The following is a 24,069-nucleotide window of genomic DNA, read 5'->3' as shown; positions in this document are numbered from 1 at the left end:
ATTAATTATTATAAGTTTCGTATAATGATAAATTAGTAATCATATTTATTTACAAGACAAAAATTTATAAATAATTTTATAATAGAAAGAATTAGAAATCGTAATAAATTTTATATTTTTAAAACATGCATTTAGGTAAAGAATATTTAGATATTTTTTTAATAAAAATGATATATTCTTTATTTTGTTATATTAAATATAAAATAAATATTTATTTCATATTGTTATTTTCTAATCATTTTTAAATATTAATTTATTAATATATATCAATTGCAATTTATTTATACTTTTATTAGACATTTTTATTGTTTAATTTTTAATTAAATATATATGATATTTAGGAAATTATGTACTCGATAGTAAAGAGAATGATAGTTTTGATGAAAGTGATAATAGTATACAAATTTTGTCAGATGATAATAGTTTAAGTAATAATGATGATATAGAAAATAAAACTAATGAAAAACATTTTGATTCAAATAATGATTGTATATCTAATTGTGCAAGTAAGTTTTATATAATTTTATATTTAAATAATTTGTCATAATAATATGAGTTATATTACTTCTAATTTTTTTATTTATTGTTAAAGGTAATGGAACAGAATCAATTTTATTAAAAGAAAATGAGAAAGAAGATGAAGTTATAAAAGCAATAATTAAATCAAAAGATATAAGTAATAATCATCCTCCATCTATTACAACAGAAGATTATGTTGTTGATATATGTTTTCATCCTAATTTAAATATGATTGCAATAGCTGATATTGGAGGAGATATATATTTGTAAATTTTATATTTATTAATAATTAATATGCTATAAATGATATTAAATAACTTTATAAATATATGAATTTTTTTATATGATAGATATAAATATAGCAATACAAAAGTGGAATTAATATCAACTTTGGAATTACATCTTAAAGCATGTCGTGATATAGAATTTAATGAAAATGGTACGATTTTATTTTCTACTGCTAAGGATTTATGTATGATGCTCACTGACTTAGAAACTGAGAAATTAATAAGACTTTATGAAAATATACATGAGTATGTATATTAATTATTATGGAAAACAAAAAATATATGACATGATTAATATTAATATTTAATTTACTTTAGGCAACCAATATATACAATGACTATAATTGGAGAACATATGTTTGCAACTGGAGATGATAATGGAGTAGTTAAAAGTATATTATATTTATATTTTATATATATATATTATATTTTTAATTTTATTACATTCATTATATATAAATACTTTAAATAAGTGTGGGATCTTCGACAAAGAGGGAATATGCCAGTATTTTCTTTAAAAAAAATGGAAGATTATGTAAGTGCTATAACAACAAACAGAGAAGCAAAATACTTAGTTTGTACATGTGGTGATGGATCTCTTACTACATTTAATATACCAGGAAAAAAATTGCATGTTCAAGTAAGTGCAAATATTATATTATATTTTATATATAATTATTTATATAATTGTTTATTATTAGTCAGAAGAGTATCAAGAAGAATTAACATGTCTTGGTTTATTCAAATCTGAAACAAAAATCTTAGTAGGTACAAATAAAGGAAAAATGTATGTATATAATTGGGGAGAATTTGGTTTTCATTCAGATGAATTTCCAAATTTAACTAAAAAAGCTATAAATTGTATGATTCCAATTACTGAAAATATTGTAATAACAGGTGGAGAAGATGGAATGCTTAGGTAAGGCACTCTAAGCTTTATGATTTATTTGTTTTCATGTATATATTTTATACATTTAATATATATAATATATAATATATAAAATAATTCATATATTTTATTAAATAGGGCTAGCAGTTTATTTCCTCATTATCATCTTGGAATAGTAGGACAACATAATCTTTCTATTGAAACACTTGATATTAACAGTAATGGTAATCTAATTGCATCTTCTTCACATGATAATGATATCAAATTCTGGAATGTACAGTATTTTGAAACTTTGGATGTTAATAAACAATGCATAAAAGGTGGAAGGCAAAGGCAATTAAAATGTAATCTTCCTAGTAGTAAAATTGATAATGCATCTACTTTTTTTTCGGATCTTTAATAAAAAAAAAAGAATAAAAATAATAATAAATTTTTATAAATATATTATATATTTAAAAAAAAATTTTTTTTAATTAAATTTAAAAAAAATTTTTTTTAAACATGTTTATTGCATTGCATAAATAATATTTAGATAATATATTTTCATATATAAATAAATTCATAATTAATATATTACTTGATAAGTAATGTATATAAAAACATTAATTATATTAATTTATAATAAAAATATATACATAACATATATTTAACATATTTTTAAATTGCATTATTATTACTTATTTTATAATCCATCAAAAATTTATTAAAATTTAAAAACTTAATGAAATTAAACATTTAATGCAAGTTAAAATAAAATCTTTATTTTAATAAATTAGGAAATATAATTTTTCGTGAACTTCCGATAATTTGAGAAAAAAATGTTTGGAATAGAAATTATTTAGCAAAATAGTATTTAGAATATTTAAAATATAAATAATTTTTTAAAAATATTTTTTGATATTAAAAAAATAAAATTATGTTTATTTTTTAAATAATATTATACGTGTATATTTTATACATATATTTTTAATAATATACTTAATAATATACTTGATTGAATTGAATACTTGATTTCAGATAAACAAACAAAAATTATATTCACTATTTTACAAAACATCTTATACATTTTTATTACTTTAGTAGTTTTATTAAAATACATAACAATATAAATCATCAATAATAATTTATATTTATTATTGTTCATTGAAATGTAAAAAATTTATTATTTAAAATTAATTATATAATAATAATTAATATAAATAAATAAATAATAAATATATTATCATTTATTATAATTAATTAATTACAATAATATATAAAAATTATTTTATAATCTTATTAATCTTTTTATCTTGATAAAAAATGTCATTTATAAATTAATTGAAAGATTTTTTTAATGTTATTTTTTTTATATAGAATTATAAAATCTAAGCTCTATTACTTATTTCGTACTTTGATATGATTAAATATGATAATTAATTATATCATAATAATTATATCAATATAATTATCATAATAATATACAAATTAATATAAAAATAAAATTGAAAAAAAACATTTAAAAAATATTAAAAGTTTTTGAATAATATATAATATATTACATATTACATTGTATTTTTTTTTATAACCAAAGAAATTCTATATTTTCACAATAATATAATTCTATTAAATATAAATCATATTTGTTTGTATACACACAATTTGTTTATAAAAAATTTTAAAAATAACGAAAAACTGTAATTTATGTATGATTTATAATTTACAAATATTTAATCTTTAAAAAAAATCAATTTAATGTAGATATAAAAAAAGAAATACTAAAAATTCATAATACATTTGCTGTTTTATCAATATTAAATAATATTGATAGCACATAATTTTTATATTTTCAATAATCTGAAAGTAGATATAAATTAAATATTTAAAAAAATTCTATTTTACATAAAAAATAATATAAAATATTAATATTATTATGAATTATCTTTAACGTATTAACATGTTAATAATATTAACAAATATTATTATACTATAGAAGGAAATATTTAATATACGATAAATTACATGCGTAAATTTAAATTATTTATGCAAAAAATAAAAAAGATTAAAATAATATATCTTTACAATAGATTATTTAACTAATTGAAGATGATTTATCTTAATATTAAATACACCAATAAGAATATAAAATGCATTAATTAAATAAGTACCTGAAACATATTAAAAAAAATTTAAATGGTTCAAAATCTTATTATAAATTATTTAAAAAATAAAATTTAATCTTTTAATCTTATAAATAATTACTTATATAATTATTCTTACTATTTTACTGATGATTCATTTGGCGTAAATATTCTGGTGTATGATAATGTTGTTGTTGTGCATGAGCAAGTGAAGGATGAATTGGAGGTGGAAAACATCGAACATGTTCGACACTTGTTGCATCGCTATCTCCGCTCTTCAAATATTTATTTAATACAGCGAAAATTTGTGAATTTAATACTTGGAATCTTCTAATTCTATCTACCATTCTCTTTAAATGCTATTTAATATAAATAAAAATAATTAAATTTGTATATAATAAAAAAATTATATTTAATGAAATGTAGATAGATACTTACAATTCCTTTAACATTTTCATCTTTGCCATCAACACGTTGTACTCTTAAAATGTGATAACAGAAATCAAGTGCTTCAAATCTTCTTTGTTGACCAAGTAATACAATCATAGCACATCCTGCCCAATGTAAACCTTCACCAAATAATTCTCTGAATACAAGAATAATATTAATTGGAATTCTCTAATATTCTATTTATGATAATAATAAAATAATAAAATTACTTACTCAACAGTAAATTCTGTTTCTCCAACCGGAATACAATATACAAATTGTAATGCACTCCATAATCTATGAAATTCTGTGCATTCATCGACATTCATTACTCCATTTACAGGAGGAGGGCCAACCCAAATAGGATCATCTAAAAAACTACGTAATCTACTGAGTACTACTTCAAATATTGATAAACCACAACAAAGTCGCTCTCGTGTTAATAAATCTCCTTCTCTGGCAATCATTGCTTGCTAAAATAGTTAAAATAATTTTAAAAGCATTTCATATTTATATATATTATTCTTATATGTTAAATAATTTTGTTTTAATACTTACTTTAGCAGTACCTAAATTATCTACATTGGGAACAATTTGTAAAGCTGCATATTTAGCTTCAAGTCGTTTTTGTTTAGTCTCTGGTTTTTCACCCTCTAAAATTAAAATTTTTATATTTTTAAAAATAGAATTATTTTTCCTAATTTGAAAATATTACCTTTACAATATGGTCTAGGTAATATATTTTGAAAAGGTGCTGCATGTAACAAATCACAAACTTCTTCTTGTGATAAAGCTTGTTCCATTAAAAGACAAAATAAAATGGTATTACCAAATTCGCGAAAATTATGAAAGAGCTCAGTTTTAGCATCTGGATATTGCACAATATCATTTAATTGAGCATGATAATATCCTAAAACTCCTGGTGACCCATAATCATATCTTGGAAGTTTACAGACTTTTGGCATAGCTTCCATTAATGTTTTAGTAAATTGATGTAAACTTCCTTGAATTAGAGATTTCACAATTTTTAGAAGTTCTTCCATCACTACTGCAATACCTTGATATCCAAGAAGTTTACACATCGTACGGAAATGTTGTGGTCCAACAAATCCCGAATATTGTCCATATTGTGTACTATATGCTAAATTTAATTGTTTACTTCCCCAAAGATAATGATGAGACATTTGTGGAGGTTTATCTCTATGTACTGCTTGTACAAATTGAAGTCCACGACATTTTACAAATCTATTGTACATAGATTTTATTTTTAATATAAATTATATAATAATTATGAATGTCATATATATTTAGTCATTATATAGTCATAATTTATTTTGTTTTTATTTAATTATGAAAATGTAAAAATTATTTTATATTATATAACTGCAATAATGACATACCTATTTGTTGCTGCATTATAGCAATAATTTGGTAAAAAATCATAATTCAATTCCCAAAATACATGAAGAGTTATTCTTCCATATGGAGCTAAAACATTATGATTTGCTTCACGAAACATGGCATCATATTCATCTAATGCAAGCCATTTGCTTAAAAGTTTATGGGTAAGACGATTTACTTGTAGAAGACCTTCCAACTCCTTCAGTAAAATTAAATTTAATCGATTTATTAAAATACTCATTCAATAAATTACAAATTAATTTATTAAATCTAGATATATAAATCTAAATCTATGATATTCAACTTACAACAACTCCTGTGATGTCGCCAGATTCAAATTTACTAATTGCTAAATCTAATGATTTTTGCATATCTGCATTAATGCGTTGTGTAATTAATTTGTTCAAATCAATACTTCTTCCAAGTAACTGAACATGTCTTTGTTTTAATAAAGTTTCGTATCTGTTAGCGCGAGGATATGGAAGTAAATATGCTCCTAATGCAACACATTCTACTCGAAATCTTTTATCTAATAATATACTTGCAGCCAATTGTTTATAATGAGCAAAAATTTGTTCACTAAGTTTATAAACAAATTGATCAAAACATAAGTTTACTTCAGCTTCTACTTCATCATAAAGAAATTGTTTACGAAATATTGTTAAAGCATATAATGCACTATCATTATATAAATCAAGTGGATATAAAACATACCTAAAAATAAAATATTATGTTATAAAATATTTTTCCAATATCATAAAGATATTTTTTTTTTACTTACTCCATCATAGATGGTTCCTTGCTTCGTAATATATGATCAGTTAAGATCCATGGCATTGACATCTCAATAGGAAACTGAAACATATATAACATAATTTTACATATTATTATATATATTGTAATATGATACATTATTAATTAATTAATTATAGACTTTGATATTAATAACATAACTATAATATTAATTAATATTAATTAATTAATATTAATTTATAATATTAAAATTTTGTACAATTAAATTAATAAAATTATCTTTATATGTTGATTTCATCACTTAATGCATATTATTTATCAAATGATTATATTTTATATATATTTTTTAAGTTTTATTTTTTTTATTATTTATTTATATATGTAAAAATTATGAATTTATTTATAAAATAATTATAAAAAAATTATTAAAAACAATTTTTGTAAATATCTATTAATTAATATAAAAAAAATTAATTTTATAAATTAGAATTATAAACTTAGAATTAAAAATGTTGAAATATATATTAGAAATATAAAAATAAATATTATAAATTTATAGAACATAAGAGTGTGAAACATTAATTATAATATATATTTAAATATAAAAACTAATGCAATAATAATGAAATCACTTATTATTTCAACATTTTATATATATTATACTTATTATAAACATAAATAACTGCTACATCATATTTAATTAAATACCTGAATACGCTTCTCCATGGTGATCAAGTCGCTGCATTCTTCATTATGCTGGTGACGAACTTGGCATTTCTAGTTATGAAATCAAGCATACAAAACGCTATTTGATAGTATTTTGGCATATATTAATAGAAAACATTTACCACTGTTTATTAAAAAATACAAAAATGATACCTATTATTTTTTTTTAAATGTATTTAAATATTTGAAGCTTAGTTTAACAATATTAATGAAAAAATATTTAATTACCTGTATTTTTCGACCCATAGTCATTTCTAAATAAAATTCTCTATACCATAATTGAGATAAATCACAACAATCTTGTAATGATTCTAAAATAAAATATATGTATAGTAAAAACTATAATAAATAAAAATTTTAATAAATAATAATAAATATATTATAAATATATACTAACCACTAAAATTTAAGAGATAACTCCAATAGAAACTAGTTTTATGAAATTGATCAATTTGTACAAGATACTGACCATCAATATCTTTTCTCAAAGTACGTTTTCCACCACTTTTATCTGCAATTAATGATTCCAACATTGTACGAACCATATAAAGCTGTGTTGAAGAAGGTCCTAAAAAAATATAAAATTTTATAAAAATATGAGTAAAAATGTAAATATTTATTCTGATTAAAAAATTTCTGATTAAATAATTATATTTTCTTTTTAATCTTACCAACATTTCGTCGAGGTACTTTAATACCAAATCCATTATCAGGATCTTTCTTTCCTTTTAATGCAGGATCTCCTAATGGTTCTACTCCAAAATGCCAATCTGCACAAGTTTCTCTTACAGATACAATTATACTAAAAAAAATATAAAAATAGATTTAAAACATTGATAATAATATAAAATTATGTTTAATTATATTTGATAAAAAAAAAAAGAAATACATTGTCATAAAAAATAATATACAAACCTTCTAATAAGATCTTTTTTATTTTTAATTGCTTTACGTAATGGTTCTCGTAATGTAAGTTGCACAAAATCTTGTAATTCTGCATATATATTTCTACGTATTGCATCTATAAAAACTGTTTCCATGCGTGCCATTAATACTTGCAATCCTTTGATCATTGCAATAACTTCTATTAAAGCAAATTTTTCTTCATCTGTATAATTATAACGTGTAGCCTAATGAAAAAAAGATATTAATATATATTATGTTATTAATATATATAATATAATATGTATATATATAAAATATAACTATATAATATATATAGTTACTATATAATATATATATTATATAATTATATAATAATAAATATAATAATTATATAATAAACAATATCCCTCACTCTTTCATATTCTTCAGCTTCTTGAGGACATTCTTTATTCATGTGATGATCAGTAGGATGCAAAAGTTTCCAACTATAAAGTTCTGTTACAACACTCGTCCATTGAGAAAGTAATTGTAATCCACGTAATGCTAATTCTGCAGTTTCTCGATTTTCTGTATCACTACCACATTCCTTATATGTTGTAGTTACTTCATTACTGTATCTGTAATAAAGAAATATTTCTTTAGTATTTCTTTTAATTAAAACTATATATTTATTCTTACCTTGCTAATTCACTAATATACTTAACATGATCTTCTCTAATTTGTGGCAAATGTACCATAAGATCTGCTTGTGGACTTATACTGTTTGATGAAGAAGATAGTGGCCATTTAGATGCATCAAAATGTTTAGAACGTTTAATGTAATTAAAAGGTGCAATTTGCATATCACCAAATAATGGTACTACTTCTAAATTTTTAAAGATTCTATCAATTCTATCTAATTTCAATTTCTTTTTCTGATCTAATTTATTAATATTGCAAAGCTCACTATCCATTAAAAATAAACCAAATCCCATTACTTTTACTAACATATGTTTTTCATTTGGGGTTAAATACATTTTAGTCTCAAACATATGAACACATATGTTAACAACATCTGCAAGTAATTCTTCATATCCTGCAATTTTTTCTAAATTTTCTTTTACTGTATCACGAATTTTATTTTGTGTAGCTAAAAACATTGATAAATTTTGAGATTCTTGTAATGTTTGAGAATCAGACATCACTTTAAGGAATTGAGCAGCTCTAAAATAAAAATATAATTATTTTTAAAACAATTTTTAATATCATTTTTATATCATATTTAAAATTACCTTCTATATGTAGAATAATCATTTTTTACACTAGATTTCATATTTTTAAGTTCATCTAAAACTGCAAACATGTTAATAAATTTTCCCAAAGTAAGTAAATATGCTTCAGATACAAAGTCTTTTCTTTTTTCATGATGACACAAACGTTTTACTTCTCCAGAAAATCTTTCAATAGCTTTTCTCTAGAAAATGACATTCATTTGTAATAAATAGAACAATTAAATTTGAACTAATATATATAAATTAGATATTTAAATATATACATACTTGAAAATACATAAAGTTTAATAATTTATTTACTTCTGGAGCTAATACTTCTACTGTTTTCTCATAAATTTCTACTCTGTTAGGTTGCTCATTAGATTTTGGTTGAGGTATTGCACGCGAACAACATCTCCATGTATATAACATTACAGCATGCTTCAAACCTTCTTCTAATAATTCATTCTTTAAATTAAGAATAAAGTATAAATTATATTTATTATATTTAATATATTTATAATAAAATTATAAATATATTAAAAATACACAAAATTATTATTTAATATTATATTATATTAAATATTATTATTAATTATAATATATATAATATATAAATATCATTTTATTTTTCATTTAAGTTCAATTTAGTAAAAATGAAAATGTTATATTTTAATTTATTGTTATATTTCTAATAGTTACCAGACTTGCATGAACAGTAGCTTCTTCAATATATTTAGCAATTCCAGTAACAAAACCATTTCTATCTTCAAAATTAGTATCAAAATTGGCTTGATATACTACAGAACATGGTTGTGCTTCAATACAAGGTTGTTCATCAGGTAATGTAAATTCATCAAGTACATCAACATTGGATAAAGCATCACCCAAAGTTACTTTATCAGTAGCCATTACAATTTAAAAATAAACCTAAATTAAAGCAATATTTATTATTAATGAAAAATTAAATTATTAGAAAACAACATTATAATTAATTGTTATGAAATAAACTAAAAATTAATATGGATAAATTAATAATATCAAGATTGAAAATTTTATATAAAAATAAAAAAATTTTAGATAAAAATTTATTAAAAATAAATATCATGTAATCGTCATTTTTATAATTCTTTATAGAATATATGTTCTTAAAAATAAATAATTAAATTAAAACTTCAAACTTTTTATAATAAAGTGAAATAATTTTTGAATATTTTACAATTTAATTAATATAATAATTTCATATTTTAATATAATAGCTTTTAACTATACCTTAAACACAATTATACTTTTAATACTCCGCCCTCTCACTAGAAAACAAGATTACTCTGTCAACAATACCAAAGTAACCCGTATCTATGCTAAAAACACTAACTTTTATATGTATACATATAATTTTTGAAAACAGTGAAATTAAATTTAAAATTATTTTTAAATTCTACTCATTGAATATTATCAAAAAATATCAAAAAGTTATTATATTTTAAAATGAAGTTTAACATTTCATATTATTTAATTATTAATTTTCAAAAAAAAGTAAAGTATTGAAAATTTATGCTTAGAATATTTTGATTTAATTTCAATATTTCAATAATTAAAAATTAATTTTTTTTATTATCATTTTGATTTATAATTATTTTTGTTGATTATAATTAATTAAAAATGTGTAAAAAATACATACTTCAAAAATTATATTTTAAAATTATTTTTTAAAATAATTCATATTATAAAAATTTAATACCATTATAATAATTTTTATTGTATTAATTTCTCTTAAAAAATTTTTTTAAATATATATGTATAAGTATTTTATAAAATATTTTATAAAATACATTAGTATGTTGTTAAATTGTTGTTAAATCATTAAATATTTTATATAAGCATATATTTCATATATTATGTTTATTAATGTAATTCATAAAAAGTCATCAAAAAGAGAAATATTTTTAAATAAATACAAAATATTTTTTTTATGAAAAAAAGTTGAGAATCATTGCTCAGAAATAATACGTGTAATATATAATATTATTATCTTTAATGCGCAGTTACAAACAAAATGTGTAACCACGTACGCTAACAAAACTAGTATTATTTAAACTTATGATAAAGAAAACAATAAAAAAATTTTAATTTCTTAAAAAATTTTCCTGCTATTTTTCTAATTTGGTTAAATAGTAATAAAATAATAGTAATCAAATTGCGAATAATTCCATAGTATATAGTAATATAATAATATAAGTATGTAATATCAATAAAATATCAATACATAATGTTTGAAAAATTTAATAAAAAAATATACATATATTATTACATATATTATATAATAATATATTACATATATTATTTATTATTATTATAATTATTAATTATATTACATATATTATTATTATAAAAAAATACAAATTTGTTAATTTGTTTTAGCCAACAGTTCATAAAAGATGACAGACGAAATATTAATAAATATTCTAACTTTAAATTGCTGGTAAGTTATATTATAAGTGGTAAGTTGAATATTGTAAAATTAATTATAATCATTTCAATTCAATTAAAATTTAAACATTCATAATATTATTTTTTTCATTTAATTGTTATTTATAAATATTTTCACAGATATAATATATATTTAGAGATAATGTCTTCTTATACTGTTATATATTTTAGGGGAATACCATATGTTTCACCAAATAGAAGTGCTCGTATGACAGCAATTGCAGATAAATTTGCTACTGAAAATTATGATATTATTTGTTTACAAGAGATATGGTCAATTAATGATTTTAAAATGATAAAAGCTAAAACACAAGAACAATTACCTTATTCGCATTATTTTTATAGGTAAAAATCTTTCATTTATTATTATTTTTAGTTATACATATATTTTAATTACACAACTATTTAAATAAAATAAAATATTTAAGTTAAAGAAATATTAAATATAAATTAAATATAAAATAAGTTATAAAATATATATGTTTAATCATTAAATTTAATTTTGTTACTATTTATTATTTTTTTTTAATTATATTAAATTTTATATGTATTAAATAATTATAGTGGAGTTATTGGATCTGGACTTTGTATTTTATCTAAATTTCCTATTAAAGATGTAATATTTCATAAATGGCCTTTAAATGGATATGTACACAAAATACATCATGGAGATTGGTTTGGTGGGAAAGGTGTCGGACTCTGTAAACTTCAAATTCATAATTGGAATGTTAATGTCTATATTGCACATGTAAGTTTATTATAATTTTTATTTCTATTCATACAAAGTGTTTCAAAAATGTTGAAACATCTCTAAATTGCATTCTCTAAATTGATTTCTGAAATAACTTCAAGCAACATTTTCCTTTGCAAAAACTTTCATTACAGTTTTATTAATGAGTTATTAATAAAAAATATTAATCAATCAATCATAAAGTGTGTAGCCTAATTGAGCTGATAATAGCATTATGTGCCACCAAATACAAACAAATCTAAGTATTATGTCTCAAACAAATATATTTTATTTTATTATTTTTATTATTGAATATTATATTTATTTATTTATTTATTTATTTATTTATTTATTTATTCGTGACATAATTCGATATAATTTTTTATCAATAAAAAAATATTTGTTATATGAATATACTTTCTTCGAATTGCTTGGATTTCATGATGCAGCAATTTAGTCAATACTTGTAGCTCGACCAGACTACATTCCATAATTAATCAATATTTTTTTATCGATAACTTGCTAAAGCCATAATAAAAATTTTTGCAAAAAAAAAAATGTTGCTTGAGAAATTTCCAGTTTATGGATGTTCCAACATTTTTGAGACACTCTGGATATTATTATAATATATTATTTTAGTTACATGCAGAATACAATAGACACAATGATGAATATATAGCACATAGAGTTTTACAAGCTTTTGATACTGCCCAATTTATTAGAATGACTTCTGGTGGTGCTGATTCTACAATTTTGGGAGGTGATCTTAATACAGAACCTCAAGATTTAGTCTATAGAATTATTTGTGGTGTTGCTGGTTTAACAGATGCTTGCTCAAATAGTTCAAGTAATTTAGGAACCAATGAATGTGCCAATAATAGTTATACTAATACAAAACATGCAAATACTTTTCCTGATGGAAAACGTATAGATCATATTTTATATCAGGGTACAAAAAATGTTAAGGTACATTAATTAGCAATTTTTAATTATTATTTAGAGAATTTAATTATTAATGTACAATTAAATTAATATTATGTTACTTATAGATAGAAATAATTAATTTTCAACATCCTTTTCCAAATCGGATACCTTATAAAAACTTTAGTTATTCTGATCATGAAGCTATTATGGCAACTTTTAAATTTAGTATTGGTAAGTTAATAAATAAAATCATATAGAAATTATAAATAATTTGATACTTTTATATTTATTGTTATAGGAGAATCTAAAATTATAAATATAGATATTAAAGATTCACTAAAAGAAGCTATTAATATATGTGAAACATCATTAAAAAATGTTCGTCGTCAGCGATTTTGGTATTTGTTATTGGGATGTATATTAATTATACCACTTATTTGGTCTATAGGATTGGATTGTTCTTTTACATCCCTCGATGTAATTATTGGACTTAATATAGGACGTATCTTTCTAACAGCAATATTGTGTTATACTTTGTTCATGAGTTCTATATGGAATAGTGTAGAAAAGAATGCTTTAAAAGCAGCATGTTTAGGAATGGAAATTTGTTTAAGAAATTTAAATAATAATTTATCTAAAAAGTAAAATTGTGTACACTTTGCAAAGTATATAATTGAAAATTTAAACTTCCTTTTTAAACTATTCCTCAATTATTCAGTTGAAAAATCAAACAATATCATCTCTAATAAAAATATATTTTCTTACACAATAAATTTTAGCATTTATTACATTCTGTTATGTTAATATTTATATATTAGTATATTATTATACATTACATTTTATATATTATACTAATATTCTTCTGTTATTATAAGACAATAATTAAAAATCTTTTTTATAAACAATTATATATAAATACATTCACCGTTTTCATTTAATAACTTTAATAAAATCATATATTCTTAATTAATAATATTAATAATATAAATGATAAATTATAATATTTTTTTTAAATTTCATATGAAATAAAAATAAGAGTTTTTTAAATAGAAATGTCTTTTTTTAGAAATGTTTAAAATAAATAAATATATATATATAATTTAAGATTTTTTAAATTAATTGAAAATTTAATTATAATTAAGCATTAAGGAATTACTCTATTAGTAATATTAATAACGTATAAATCAATTTTGATAAAATACTTAAGATAGATATATTTAATTTAATAAAAGCTGACTTTATTAATTTTTATATTTTATTGATAATTATCATCTTATAAAATAAATTTATTTATTAAAAATATTTTATAATAAAGCGATTTAAATACATTATATTGTAATACTTAATTACTTCATACCATTTAATTTATAAATTTGCAACATAAATCATTATTTAAAAAATTATGAATATATGTTCACTTTTTGTAATATTCAATTAAATTAATTAATATAGTCTTCATATTATTAAAATTTTTAATATTAAAAATTCTGATGGTATTTGGTATTTATTTATTTTATCACATTCTGATAATTATATGTGTGTACACGTACATGTGCACGTATGCGTAAAGATTATCGTATTATAAACAAATATTATTGCCTATGAGAATCCCTAAAAGCTATATATTGAATCAATATCTTTTAGTACAAATATATTTAAATATTAAGTAATATATTAGCACTATATATGTAGATATATATATATATATATATATATATATAAATTTTTCTACAAGTGATTATATACATTATAAATGTTTTTGAGCAAAAAGGCTCCTAATAAATAAGATATATGTTTTTATATATGTGCGCCCATACGCACGCGTGTATGTATGTAATTGACTATGATGTAAATTGTACCCAAAAAAATTTAAATAGAAAACATCATGTTGCATACACATCATTACAGTAATTCTTATTTTCGCAAACATATGTTCCAATAAACAATAATACTAAATATTCTACAATTTATAAAATATAAAAACAATATAGGCACTCTTTGGCTTTTCCAAATTCAAGGCAATTGTTCTACATAATTCTTTGGGACTAATCCTGTTTTACCATTTAATGTCCCTTCTAACCATCCTGGTTCCAAAGAGGCCTTTACTGTAATTAATAATTACATTAATAATTTATTCATAATGTAATTGTAATACTTAGTTTTATGTATATAATATATATTGAATATACTGAATTTAATACCATTAGTAATAATTTGATTTGGTTCAAATGATAATTCTCCATCGCTTTCAGCTACACAAGCATACAAAGTGCGAACTCTCCTATAAGAAAAAATGTATTTTTAAATAACGTAATATTAATACTGTAATAGAAGTACATACATAATAAATTACATAATGATGTTTGACAAGAATTTTATGTTTACCAAATACCAGGTACTTGTCCAGGGCTTGAACGTCCACTAGTAGGCGAGGTATTAACTCTATAAATAAAATTTTATATTAAAAACATTTGATATAAAATTATGTAATAAAAAAACTTACACAGATACTGATGGATTACTTCGTTGAGCGTAACTTGATGGATAATGAACTGACATCATAGAACTACGTTTTTGTTTTACTGGTAAATCAGATGAAAATGAATGCGGGTCCGAAGCAATTGATTCACTTGAACTACTTGTATTACCACTGGTTAATACTAAATTTATATAATATTATATAAATTTATATAATATTTAAAATTATAAAATAATAACATTATAAAATATATAAATAAACATGTATTTAAAAAAAATTAAAATAACCTTTATCTGCAGAATACATAAGATTCGCATTAACTCGTCCACTTCGACTTAAATATGTTAGCATTCTATGATTCATGTGCTCTGTTTCCTCATAATCTCCAAGTTTTAAATCATCAATAGATGTTAATGGACTATCATAGTATGATCTCGTAACAAGCTATATAAAAAATTTAATTTTAGATAATATATATTTATGCAAAATTTATATTATGTATTATATAACGTTATATACTTTAAAATTTAAAATTAATATATAGCAATGTATATATACATAAATACATATATATATATATATATATATATATATAAAACTTACATGACCATGTGGTGAAGATATATTAGAGTGTATTGGGTACCTTAAAAAAGGAGTACCATTACCACAAGATGTTGATGCATCTTCTGTGCGTGATCTAGAAGAAATGGCATTTTGTGTTGACGATATATTACATACAGTATCCTGTGGTGGACCAGCAACTATTCTCTCACAATTTTCAATTAAAATTTCAACTACAATATTGTAAAATTTAATATCCATTATAGAAGCTACTGTTTCCTCTTCTGGTCGCAATAAAGACGGGCCGAAACATACTGCCAAATTTCCAATAGTCATTAAATTTTTATCACTTTTCTTTGCCACACTATAAAACAATATAATTAAATAAATTTCGTTTAAATATAAATCTTTTCATTAAATCTTTTCAATAAAATAAAATTAATTATTACCTATATAAATGTTTAATAAGTAGAACTAACATATTAAAATTTGCTTTTGGAAGCCGATAAACAAGATTATGAATATCATTGATACGTGCTTCTTTGATTTCTTGTTCTATTAAAATGAACAATAAAAATATCAAACAATTCATATATTTTTTATATAAAAGTTTAATATAAAAAAAGATAATATTTTTAATTTGATTTTAAATAAAATAATATTATAGAGAATACCTATACGCACTCGCAGCTGAAATAAAACTATTATAATATCGGAAAGTCATTAACGGTTCAGATAGTGTCCTTAAATATGTTTTTAATGCACTAGTAATAGTTTTACTTTCCCATTCCAAACGATTATCCAGATTAAGTTTTTCTAGTTTCCTTCTATCTAATCCCATTGCTAAAAGTTTATTTACTTTGGAAGCAACACCAACAACTCTATATAAACCTTGCACTTCAAGGCCTTAAAAAAAATGTATCATATTAAAATGTTTTTAATAAAAATTTACAATTAAATGTTAATAATAATATATCATAAAATAACATTTATTTAATTGTTTATATTAATTTTACCTCTTTCCTCGAGTATTGCAATGCATTTTGATACAAACATAAAACCTGTTTCATCTAAAATAGTTTCTTCAGATTTTGTTGATGCACTTACTATAGGATAATTCTGAAATTATAAATGCATTGTATCAATTTCTTTAATCATTTATCATTTGAAATATAATATAGAATTAAATAATATATTACTTACTGGTTCTTTACCATCCATAGCATCAAGCCATAGCTTTCTATCTTCTTCAGAAAGTGCTTGGAATGTATATACTACATTATGCCTAAAAAAATAAAAAAAAAATAAAATGTAATCAATAAAAATATATTATAAAGATATTTATTATATTATATAGATTATATTATTATATTATATTATATAGAAACATTTATATTATAAATTAAATAAATTAATGATGAAAATAGTGAAAATTGTATATAAAAAATATAAATAAATATTATTTAACTCAATATTTTAATAAAAAATAAATACATTTTTATTATTCCAATTTACTCGTTTTTTTTTATATATTTTAAATTTATAAAAATAAAAAATATGTATATATATATAATATCTAAGTTAAAAAGTAGACATCTAAATATAAAGTATATAATATCATTAAATAAATTATTTAAAGTAAATTATAATCAGATATTAAATATGCCAAAAAATATACAATATATATATTTAAATGTTGTTAAATTGAACTTACTTATCAACAGTAGTGATATCGAAACAAAATCGTTTCTCAATTGTATCTGACATACGACGTACACAAGATGCCAATGTTAATACTTCTTTACTACTCTGTTGAAGTTAAAATATAATATTATTAAATTTATTTTTTTTTTAAATAATAAATTATTTTAAAATAATTGAATTTTACTTACGAATTTTCCTGTAAGTTGATTATAAGGTATCATTATAAATTCCTTTTTGTCTTTTTGATAAGTACAATAATGTTTTGTCCATGTTGTACCAAATGCTTCTATAAAATTAAGTATATTTATAATTATATTAATATATTAATAAATCTTGTTATTTAAACTTTATTATTTGTTACATTCATTAATTTGTATATTTAAGTTTTTAATGTACTTACTTTTTTCCATTAGAAATAAATAACCTTCACGTGTAAATAATTTATTGACTCCAGTTTCAACAGCAGACTATAAAAGGAAAATATTACTAGTATTTTCCTTATAAATTACTAAAACAACTAAAATTCTTTTATTTAAATAAAGAAAGTTATGCATATATGAATTATTTCATTATTCAATAAATTATCTTAATATAAATTTATATTAATTAACATAAAAATTAATATAAAATACATGATTAACTATTTATGTTTTTCAATAAGATTAATCTTATTATAAATAAGAATAATATATGCTAAAATATTAAATATAAAATATTAAATAAATAAAAATAAATAAAAATAACAAAATAATATATTACCTTTTTCATATCCTTCATTTTATTCATAAGTGATTCTGTTTTATCCCGGGTAGCAAGGAAATTTTCTCTAGTCTTGTAAAACACACACACACACATAAAATTGGAAATTAGTAAGCTATTTGCCATGCTGTTATCCTAATAATATTTGCACCACACAATAATTTAGTAAAAAGTTACATTTAAGTATATCTACAAGTAGTTGAATATTAACAACTATATCAATTATAAGAAAATTACTAATATTAAAATACTTCAAAGTGCACAACAAGACATTTAAAAGTACCCAAATTATGTATCCCAAATAATTTTTTTTTTAAATAAAAATATTCAGAATATGTTGAATCACATTCTTATAATGAAAATATTTTAATAATTTATATTACTAATAAATTATATTAATAATAAAATTCTTATTTATTATATTATCATGATTCATTAAAATTATTAAATCATTATAAATAAATTATAATTTGTTATAAAAATATATTAATATTGCTTTATATATTAATATTGCTTATTTTATAAATTCAATCATTTTTATAATTTATAAAATCTACAAAATAGAATGTGAAACAACAATGCATAATATACTTCAGAAATTTTTATAAATCAATGTTATAATGCATAAAGCTATTTTTTGAATAGTGCTAATGTAAGTTTTAGAATCGTGCTTCTAATGCATTTTCATATTTTTTTAAGCAATGAAATATGAAATAAAGAGAGAACCAACCTTCTGTATTTTTAATTGTAATTCAGTCATATAAGGTTTGAAATCTTTTGCAACTTCATGTCCTTGATGATAAAAAGTTAACCAACCAAACATAAAACCTAATAACTGAAAAAAAAAAAAATTATAATTTATAATCTTTAACTATTTCATATTTATACTTTAGAATAATTTAATAAAATATATAGAAAAAAAATTAAGCTTACAGTTTCAACAAATTCAAATTTTTTACGTTCTTGTACTTCTTGAAGCAAAAATACATATTCTAAACTAGCTTGACAAAAATGTCTTTCAGCCATTTCCAATGTTGCATCAGCCTAAAAATAATATATGCTATTAAATCAAATATTATAAATGTTTTATATTCATAATGTATTTATAAAAAATCACCTCTTGAAGAACATTGTCTTGTTTTTTTGTAGACAAGTTTAAATAACGTTCTTGACTTTGACAAAATTTAATTGTTTGCTTTTCAAACTTTTTTTTTCCGTCCTGTTAATATATTATTTTTTGAATATAAGATTATATTATATATGTTTAATATACATAATTTTTGAATCTATATAATTATATAATTTTATATACTAAATATAATTAAAAGTTATTACCTTAACACCTCCAATATGTTCTTTCCTAAAATTTTCCAAAGGAAGTATAATTTGATCATAAGCACGTTCAAGCTAAAAATAAAAAATATTAAATTAAATTTTTTGAAAAAATTTTGTAAAATTTTTATGAAAATATAAATTTAAATTCACTAAATTAATATATTTGTTACAGTAATGTAAAATATATTAAATATTTGTACATTCATTATTTCTACATTTCATTTATGTATTAAAAAACATGTACATTTGTTTATAACATAATTTATACATGAATTATTAATACATATTATTTTAATAAGCTTATGACTATTTTACTACTAAATCCTAAAGTAAATAATATTATGCTTTAATATTCAAGATATAGATTCAATTCAATTCTGTTTTACTTTAAATATTATAAAATCTTGCTTGATATGAATACTATAAGATTATTTATATAAATTATAATATTAAATACAAAATTATTAAATTATAAAAAGAATTACTAAGATACATTCTTTATTTAGAAATGGATATATGTATATGTCTTATGTTCACACAAATCAACACATTGATATTGCTATAATAAAACAAGCATAACAACATTCTGTTATTTTGCTATTTAGAAAAGAAATCTATTTTGTGCATGATAAATGTTCAAATATAACTTACATAACTTACAAATATAACTTACCTAATATACTAAAGATAATTAAAAATAAAAAATTTATTAAAGAATATTTTTAATATATTAATAATGTTAAAATAGCTGAATCTTTATATATATATATTAAATATATTTAAAATGTTTAATATTTTCTATATATTAAACAATTACATGCAATAATATATGAATATATGAAGTTTTTATTTGCTCTTTAATATGATATTAATATAAGTGTTAAAAGCTTTCTTATAAAAAATAAAAACTATTTTATGCATTATATTTCAAAATATATACATTATATAATTATAATTATATAATATTAAACAATAATTTCTTTTTAAATCATATTTAAGAAATAAAATTTAAAATGCAAAATATAATTTAAATATAAATATATAGAAAGTATTTTGATTGAAAATATGACTCAAAAGATATACCATTAAATAACCAGGATGTGCTCCTTCTATAAAAACAGAGTTTTTTATAATAACACTTATTATATTTTTATAAACAGATAAATAATATATAACAATATTTACATAGAACATATAATAAATATTAAAAAAAAAATTTTTTTATTAATTTAATATGATAAAAAATATGATACAACATATCATAATTTCTATAATTTAACATATGTATTTTTATACATTTTTACATAAAAATCTTGATTTCTTATATTAAACATAAAAATTAATTTTTATTTTTAAATGTTATAAAATTAAATTATAATAAGATAATATTTAAAAAACTAAAAATATATTTTAAATATGTTAATATAAATTATTTTATCCAAAAATATTTTCTAATAAATATAAAACATATATTAAATTATATATTAATTATATATTAATTTTATATATTAAAAACATTGCATACCATGCGGTCTCTTTCATCTTCTATTGATGCAATAAGTTTACCAAACTCTTTAAGGCTTTGTGATATGTGAGTTTCATCTTCAGTTTGAGTTTCTCCTATACATTCAAAACTAAAATTTTGCAATGTTTTTGAAAATGCTCTTTGAGCTCTGGATAATTCTAAACAAATATCATTATTTATGATTATTATTTTATATAAGAATGATGAAAATATATTTAATATATATGAAAATAATATTTATAATTATTTTATAGGAATGATGAAAATATATTTAATATATATGAATATAATATGATCTATGAGATAATATTTAAAAAAAAATAAAATTAAAATTTACTACAAATTATATATATGAAAATAGATATTTTTTATTAAAGTTAAAAACATTAAATAAATTAAATAATACTATATATATATATAAGTTACATATTGTTAAACATATTTGTTAGAAAATAAAAATATAACAAACATAATTCATAAACTCATAAACAACTTATACTTCGAAAAAATTACAAAATTACAAAATTGTTTAATATTACATATACTGTATAATATTATTTTTAAATAAAATATGTTATTAGAAAGTATAAAAGTAAAATTAAATAAAATAAGAGCAGCTGTTGCCTACAAAATACCTACAAAATGTCACATATGATGAAAACTTACTTTTGGCAGCTATTAAAAGATCTTTGACCTCTTTAATAAGTCGTTTAATTTGTTGGCTAGTTTTCTCCAATTCACGTTCATGATAATGAAGATTTTCTCGAAAATAAGGACTATCGGTTAAGCAATCCGTGAATTCTAATGGTTTGAGGCCAATACCCATTATTCTTGATTGATATATTAAAATTTAAATATCATTAATAAATTAATACAGTAGAAATGACAAATTCACACTTAGAATAAGTATTAATATATATGATTATTTAACAAAGACACAATTTTATCACAGTATGAATATCAAAATGTTTCGTAGCGTAAATAATTTTTGATATAAAGCAAAATCAATTCGTTTCTTTCATTTATTGATAGTCATGAACGATATATTTTCTGAATCTTCGTTAAAATAAATAGAAATCACTAGTAAGATTATGTAGATAGGAGTTTTATAATGTCGATTAAGAATTATAACCCTCTTGAGTCAAATGCACTAACTATTTTAAATGGCGGGTTATTCAAGTATAAAATACATGTGAAATCATAATTATATATAATTTATAACATGTAATATAACATTATATTATGAATACAAAATAATTATTTAAAATAAAAATATATATATATACAAAATAATTATTTAATAAATATATATATATATATATATATAAAATTCTTGTATGTAGAAATTAATATCTATTAAAATATAATTGTTTATATATTATTAATATTATAATTAATAAAATAAATTAAATCAATTAAAAAACAATTTATACACGCATATATGCATATATTTACATATATTAATATATATATTTGAATAATTATACAAATAATAATACATTATATGTATATGATTTAATATATATATATATATATATATATATAATATACATATTATGATTATATATAACATATAAATTTATATTTAAAAAAAAAAGATAATCATTTCATTTTAATTATAAAAAAAAATATTATATTTATTAAAGTGATTAGTTAATATATTATATAGTATATTTATTAATTATTTATTAATTATTTTATTATAAAATAAAATTGAATAATATAAAAATAAAAATATTATATGTATTATATGCACATAGTATTTTAAGATAATATTTAAATGTATATTGCTACTAAAAAGTGAAAGTTTTAATATTTTTCAATATAATTTATAATAATTTTAATGAAATTTTCATAAAAAAAATAATAAAACATGAAATAATTTTTCAATGTTTTCTTGTAGTTTTTTACTATTATTAAAACTTACCTAATAATATAAATAGTTGTAAAAACTCAAAAGTAAAATTTGCATTTTTAAACTATCTTGAATTCTATACATTTCTCACTCAATAGTGAAAGATTTTTCATTAACATAAAATTATATATTACTAAATTACGTTGCTTGTATACATACAAGTATCGATCTTCGATACAAAATATCTGTAACTTGAATTTAGGTCCAGATTATTATAACATTTTGAACATGAACAATTTATTTAAAGAATGGAATCTCAATGGTTAGTAATAAAATCATTATGTACCAAAAAGAAAAATATACAAATTAAATAAATTTAAATTTTTCATAAAAAATAATCTAGAAATAATATAATATTTTTATAAAAAAGATTTTGTTTTCATTAAAT

At 19.6% G+C, this 24,069-nt stretch overlaps 4 protein-coding genes across 10 annotated transcripts; 2 read left to right on the top strand and 2 right to left on the bottom strand.

Annotated features, from left to right (window-relative positions):
- The first annotated feature begins 69 nt into the window (after window positions 1-69).
- LOC551345 (WD repeat-containing protein 55 homolog) lies at window positions 70-2,121 on the top strand. The gene is made up of 8 exons (XM_623742.6): window positions 70-135; window positions 342-506; window positions 593-785; window positions 870-1,052; window positions 1,125-1,198; window positions 1,280-1,446; window positions 1,508-1,725; window positions 1,834-2,121. Exons 1-8 carry the CDS (start codon window positions 126-128, stop codon window positions 2,093-2,095), a joined length of 1,272 nt encoding a protein of 423 aa, XP_623745.2. The 5' UTR covers window positions 70-125; the 3' UTR covers window positions 2,096-2,121.
- A 1,580-nt stretch (window positions 2,122-3,701) lies between these two features.
- On the bottom strand, window positions 3,702-10,676 carry LOC412169 (cytoplasmic FMR1-interacting protein). Its single transcript, XM_395632.7, has 20 exons — window positions 10,532-10,676; window positions 9,962-10,189; window positions 9,548-9,727; window positions 9,281-9,462; window positions 8,688-9,212; window positions 8,422-8,626; window positions 8,040-8,254; window positions 7,796-7,926; window positions 7,522-7,692; window positions 7,353-7,435; window positions 7,107-7,175; window positions 6,427-6,500; window positions 5,954-6,359; window positions 5,645-5,844; window positions 4,960-5,489; window positions 4,803-4,897; window positions 4,479-4,717; window positions 4,254-4,401; window positions 3,955-4,174; window positions 3,702-3,842 (listed from the first exon to the last, which is right to left on the bottom strand). The coding sequence occupies exons 2-19, from the start codon at window positions 10,169-10,171 to the stop codon at window positions 3,959-3,961; spliced, it is 3,879 nt and encodes a 1,292-aa protein (XP_395632.3). The 5' UTR covers window positions 10,172-10,189; window positions 10,532-10,676; the 3' UTR covers window positions 3,702-3,842; window positions 3,955-3,958.
- A 626-nt stretch (window positions 10,677-11,302) lies between these two features.
- LOC412170 (putative neutral sphingomyelinase) lies at window positions 11,303-14,321 on the top strand. Of its 2 annotated transcripts, none has more exons than XM_395633.7 (7): window positions 11,303-11,497; window positions 11,681-11,741; window positions 11,921-12,094; window positions 12,314-12,497; window positions 13,119-13,445; window positions 13,529-13,634; window positions 13,702-14,321. In XM_395633.7, the coding sequence occupies exons 2-7, from the start codon at window positions 11,698-11,700 to the stop codon at window positions 14,046-14,048; spliced, it is 1,182 nt and encodes a 393-aa protein (XP_395633.4). In that variant the 5' UTR covers window positions 11,303-11,497; window positions 11,681-11,697; the 3' UTR covers window positions 14,049-14,321. The 2 variants fall into 2 exon arrangements, with proteins under 2 accessions (XP_395633.4, XP_006565412.1); XM_006565349.3 differs by having other exon boundaries at window positions 11,306-11,327.
- Window positions 14,322-15,291: 970 nt separating this feature from the next.
- LOC727108 (rho GTPase-activating protein 26) lies at window positions 15,292-23,844 on the bottom strand. 6 transcript variants are annotated; one of them, XM_026441154.1, is made up of 21 exons: window positions 23,694-23,844; window positions 22,433-22,596; window positions 21,767-21,924; window positions 20,242-20,313; window positions 20,024-20,125; window positions 19,840-19,950; window positions 19,637-19,741; window positions 18,907-18,978; window positions 18,548-18,614; window positions 18,336-18,433; window positions 18,158-18,252; window positions 17,647-17,728; window positions 17,460-17,562; window positions 17,128-17,349; window positions 16,893-16,998; window positions 16,486-16,807; window positions 16,170-16,326; window positions 15,907-16,063; window positions 15,789-15,845; window positions 15,605-15,684; window positions 15,292-15,508 (listed from the first exon to the last, which is right to left on the bottom strand). In XM_026441154.1, exons 2-21 carry the CDS (start codon window positions 22,590-22,592, stop codon window positions 15,417-15,419), a joined length of 2,418 nt encoding a protein of 805 aa, XP_026296939.1. In that variant the 5' UTR covers window positions 22,593-22,596; window positions 23,694-23,844; the 3' UTR covers window positions 15,292-15,416. The 6 variants fall into 6 exon arrangements, 5 of the variants coding, with proteins under 5 accessions (XP_026296939.1, XP_026296940.1, XP_016768296.1 ...); XM_026441155.1 differs by lacking the exon at window positions 23,694-23,844 and adding an exon at window positions 21,325-21,350 and having other exon boundaries at window positions 22,429-22,563; XR_410199.2 differs by lacking the exon at window positions 23,694-23,844 and having other exon boundaries at window positions 15,745-15,845; window positions 22,433-22,592.
- Between the last annotated feature and the right edge of the window lie 225 nt (window positions 23,845-24,069).

The sequence above is a fragment of the Apis mellifera genome, linkage group LG6 (genome assembly GCF_003254395.2).
Source record: "Apis mellifera strain DH4 linkage group LG6, Amel_HAv3.1, whole genome shotgun sequence".
NCBI classification, from domain to species: domain Eukaryota; kingdom Metazoa; phylum Arthropoda; class Insecta; order Hymenoptera; family Apidae; genus Apis; species Apis mellifera.
Note: the sequence above shows the minus strand (reverse complement) of the source record. Positions and strands in the feature narration are given on the sequence as shown.

Bases quoted from the DNA above. Each gene is read 5' to 3' on its own strand.
- LOC412170 (XM_395633.7), top strand. From the start codon at position 11,698: ATGACAGACGAAATATTAATAAATATTCTAACTTTAAATTGCTG. The intron at 11,742-11,920 runs GTAAGTTATATT...TATATATTTTAG, and splicing joins ATTCTAACTTTAAATTGCTG to GGGAATACCATATGTTTCAC. The intron at 12,498-13,118 runs GTAAGTTTATTA...ATATTATTTTAG, and splicing joins TTAATGTCTATATTGCACAT to TTACATGCAGAATACAATAG.
- LOC727108 (XM_026441154.1), bottom strand. From the start codon at position 22,592: ATGGGTATTGGCCTCAAACCATTAGAATTCACGGATTGCTTAACCGAT. The intron at 18,615-18,906 runs GTAATATATTAT...TTCCTTTTATAG, and splicing joins AAATGAAGGATATGAAAAAG to TCTGCTGTTGAAACTGGAGT. The intron at 15,685-15,788 runs GTAAACATAAAA...TTTTTCTTATAG, and splicing joins GGACAAGTACCTGGTATTTG to GAGAGTTCGCACTTTGTATG.
- LOC551345 (XM_623742.6), top strand. The intron at 1,199-1,279 runs GTATATTATATT...ACTTTAAATAAG, and splicing joins TGATAATGGAGTAGTTAAAA to TGTGGGATCTTCGACAAAGA. The intron at 1,726-1,833 runs GTAAGGCACTCT...TTTATTAAATAG, and splicing joins GGAGAAGATGGAATGCTTAG to GGCTAGCAGTTTATTTCCTC.
- LOC412169 (XM_395632.7), bottom strand. From the start codon at position 10,171: ATGGCTACTGATAAAGTAACTTTGGGTGATGCTTTATCCAATGTTGAT. The intron at 7,176-7,352 runs GTAATTAAATAT...TTTCATAACTAG, and splicing joins CTATGGGTCGAAAAATACAG to AAATGCCAAGTTCGTCACCA. The intron at 5,490-5,644 runs GTATGTCATTAT...TATGTACAATAG, and splicing joins TATAATGCAGCAACAAATAG to ATTTGTAAAATGTCGTGGAC.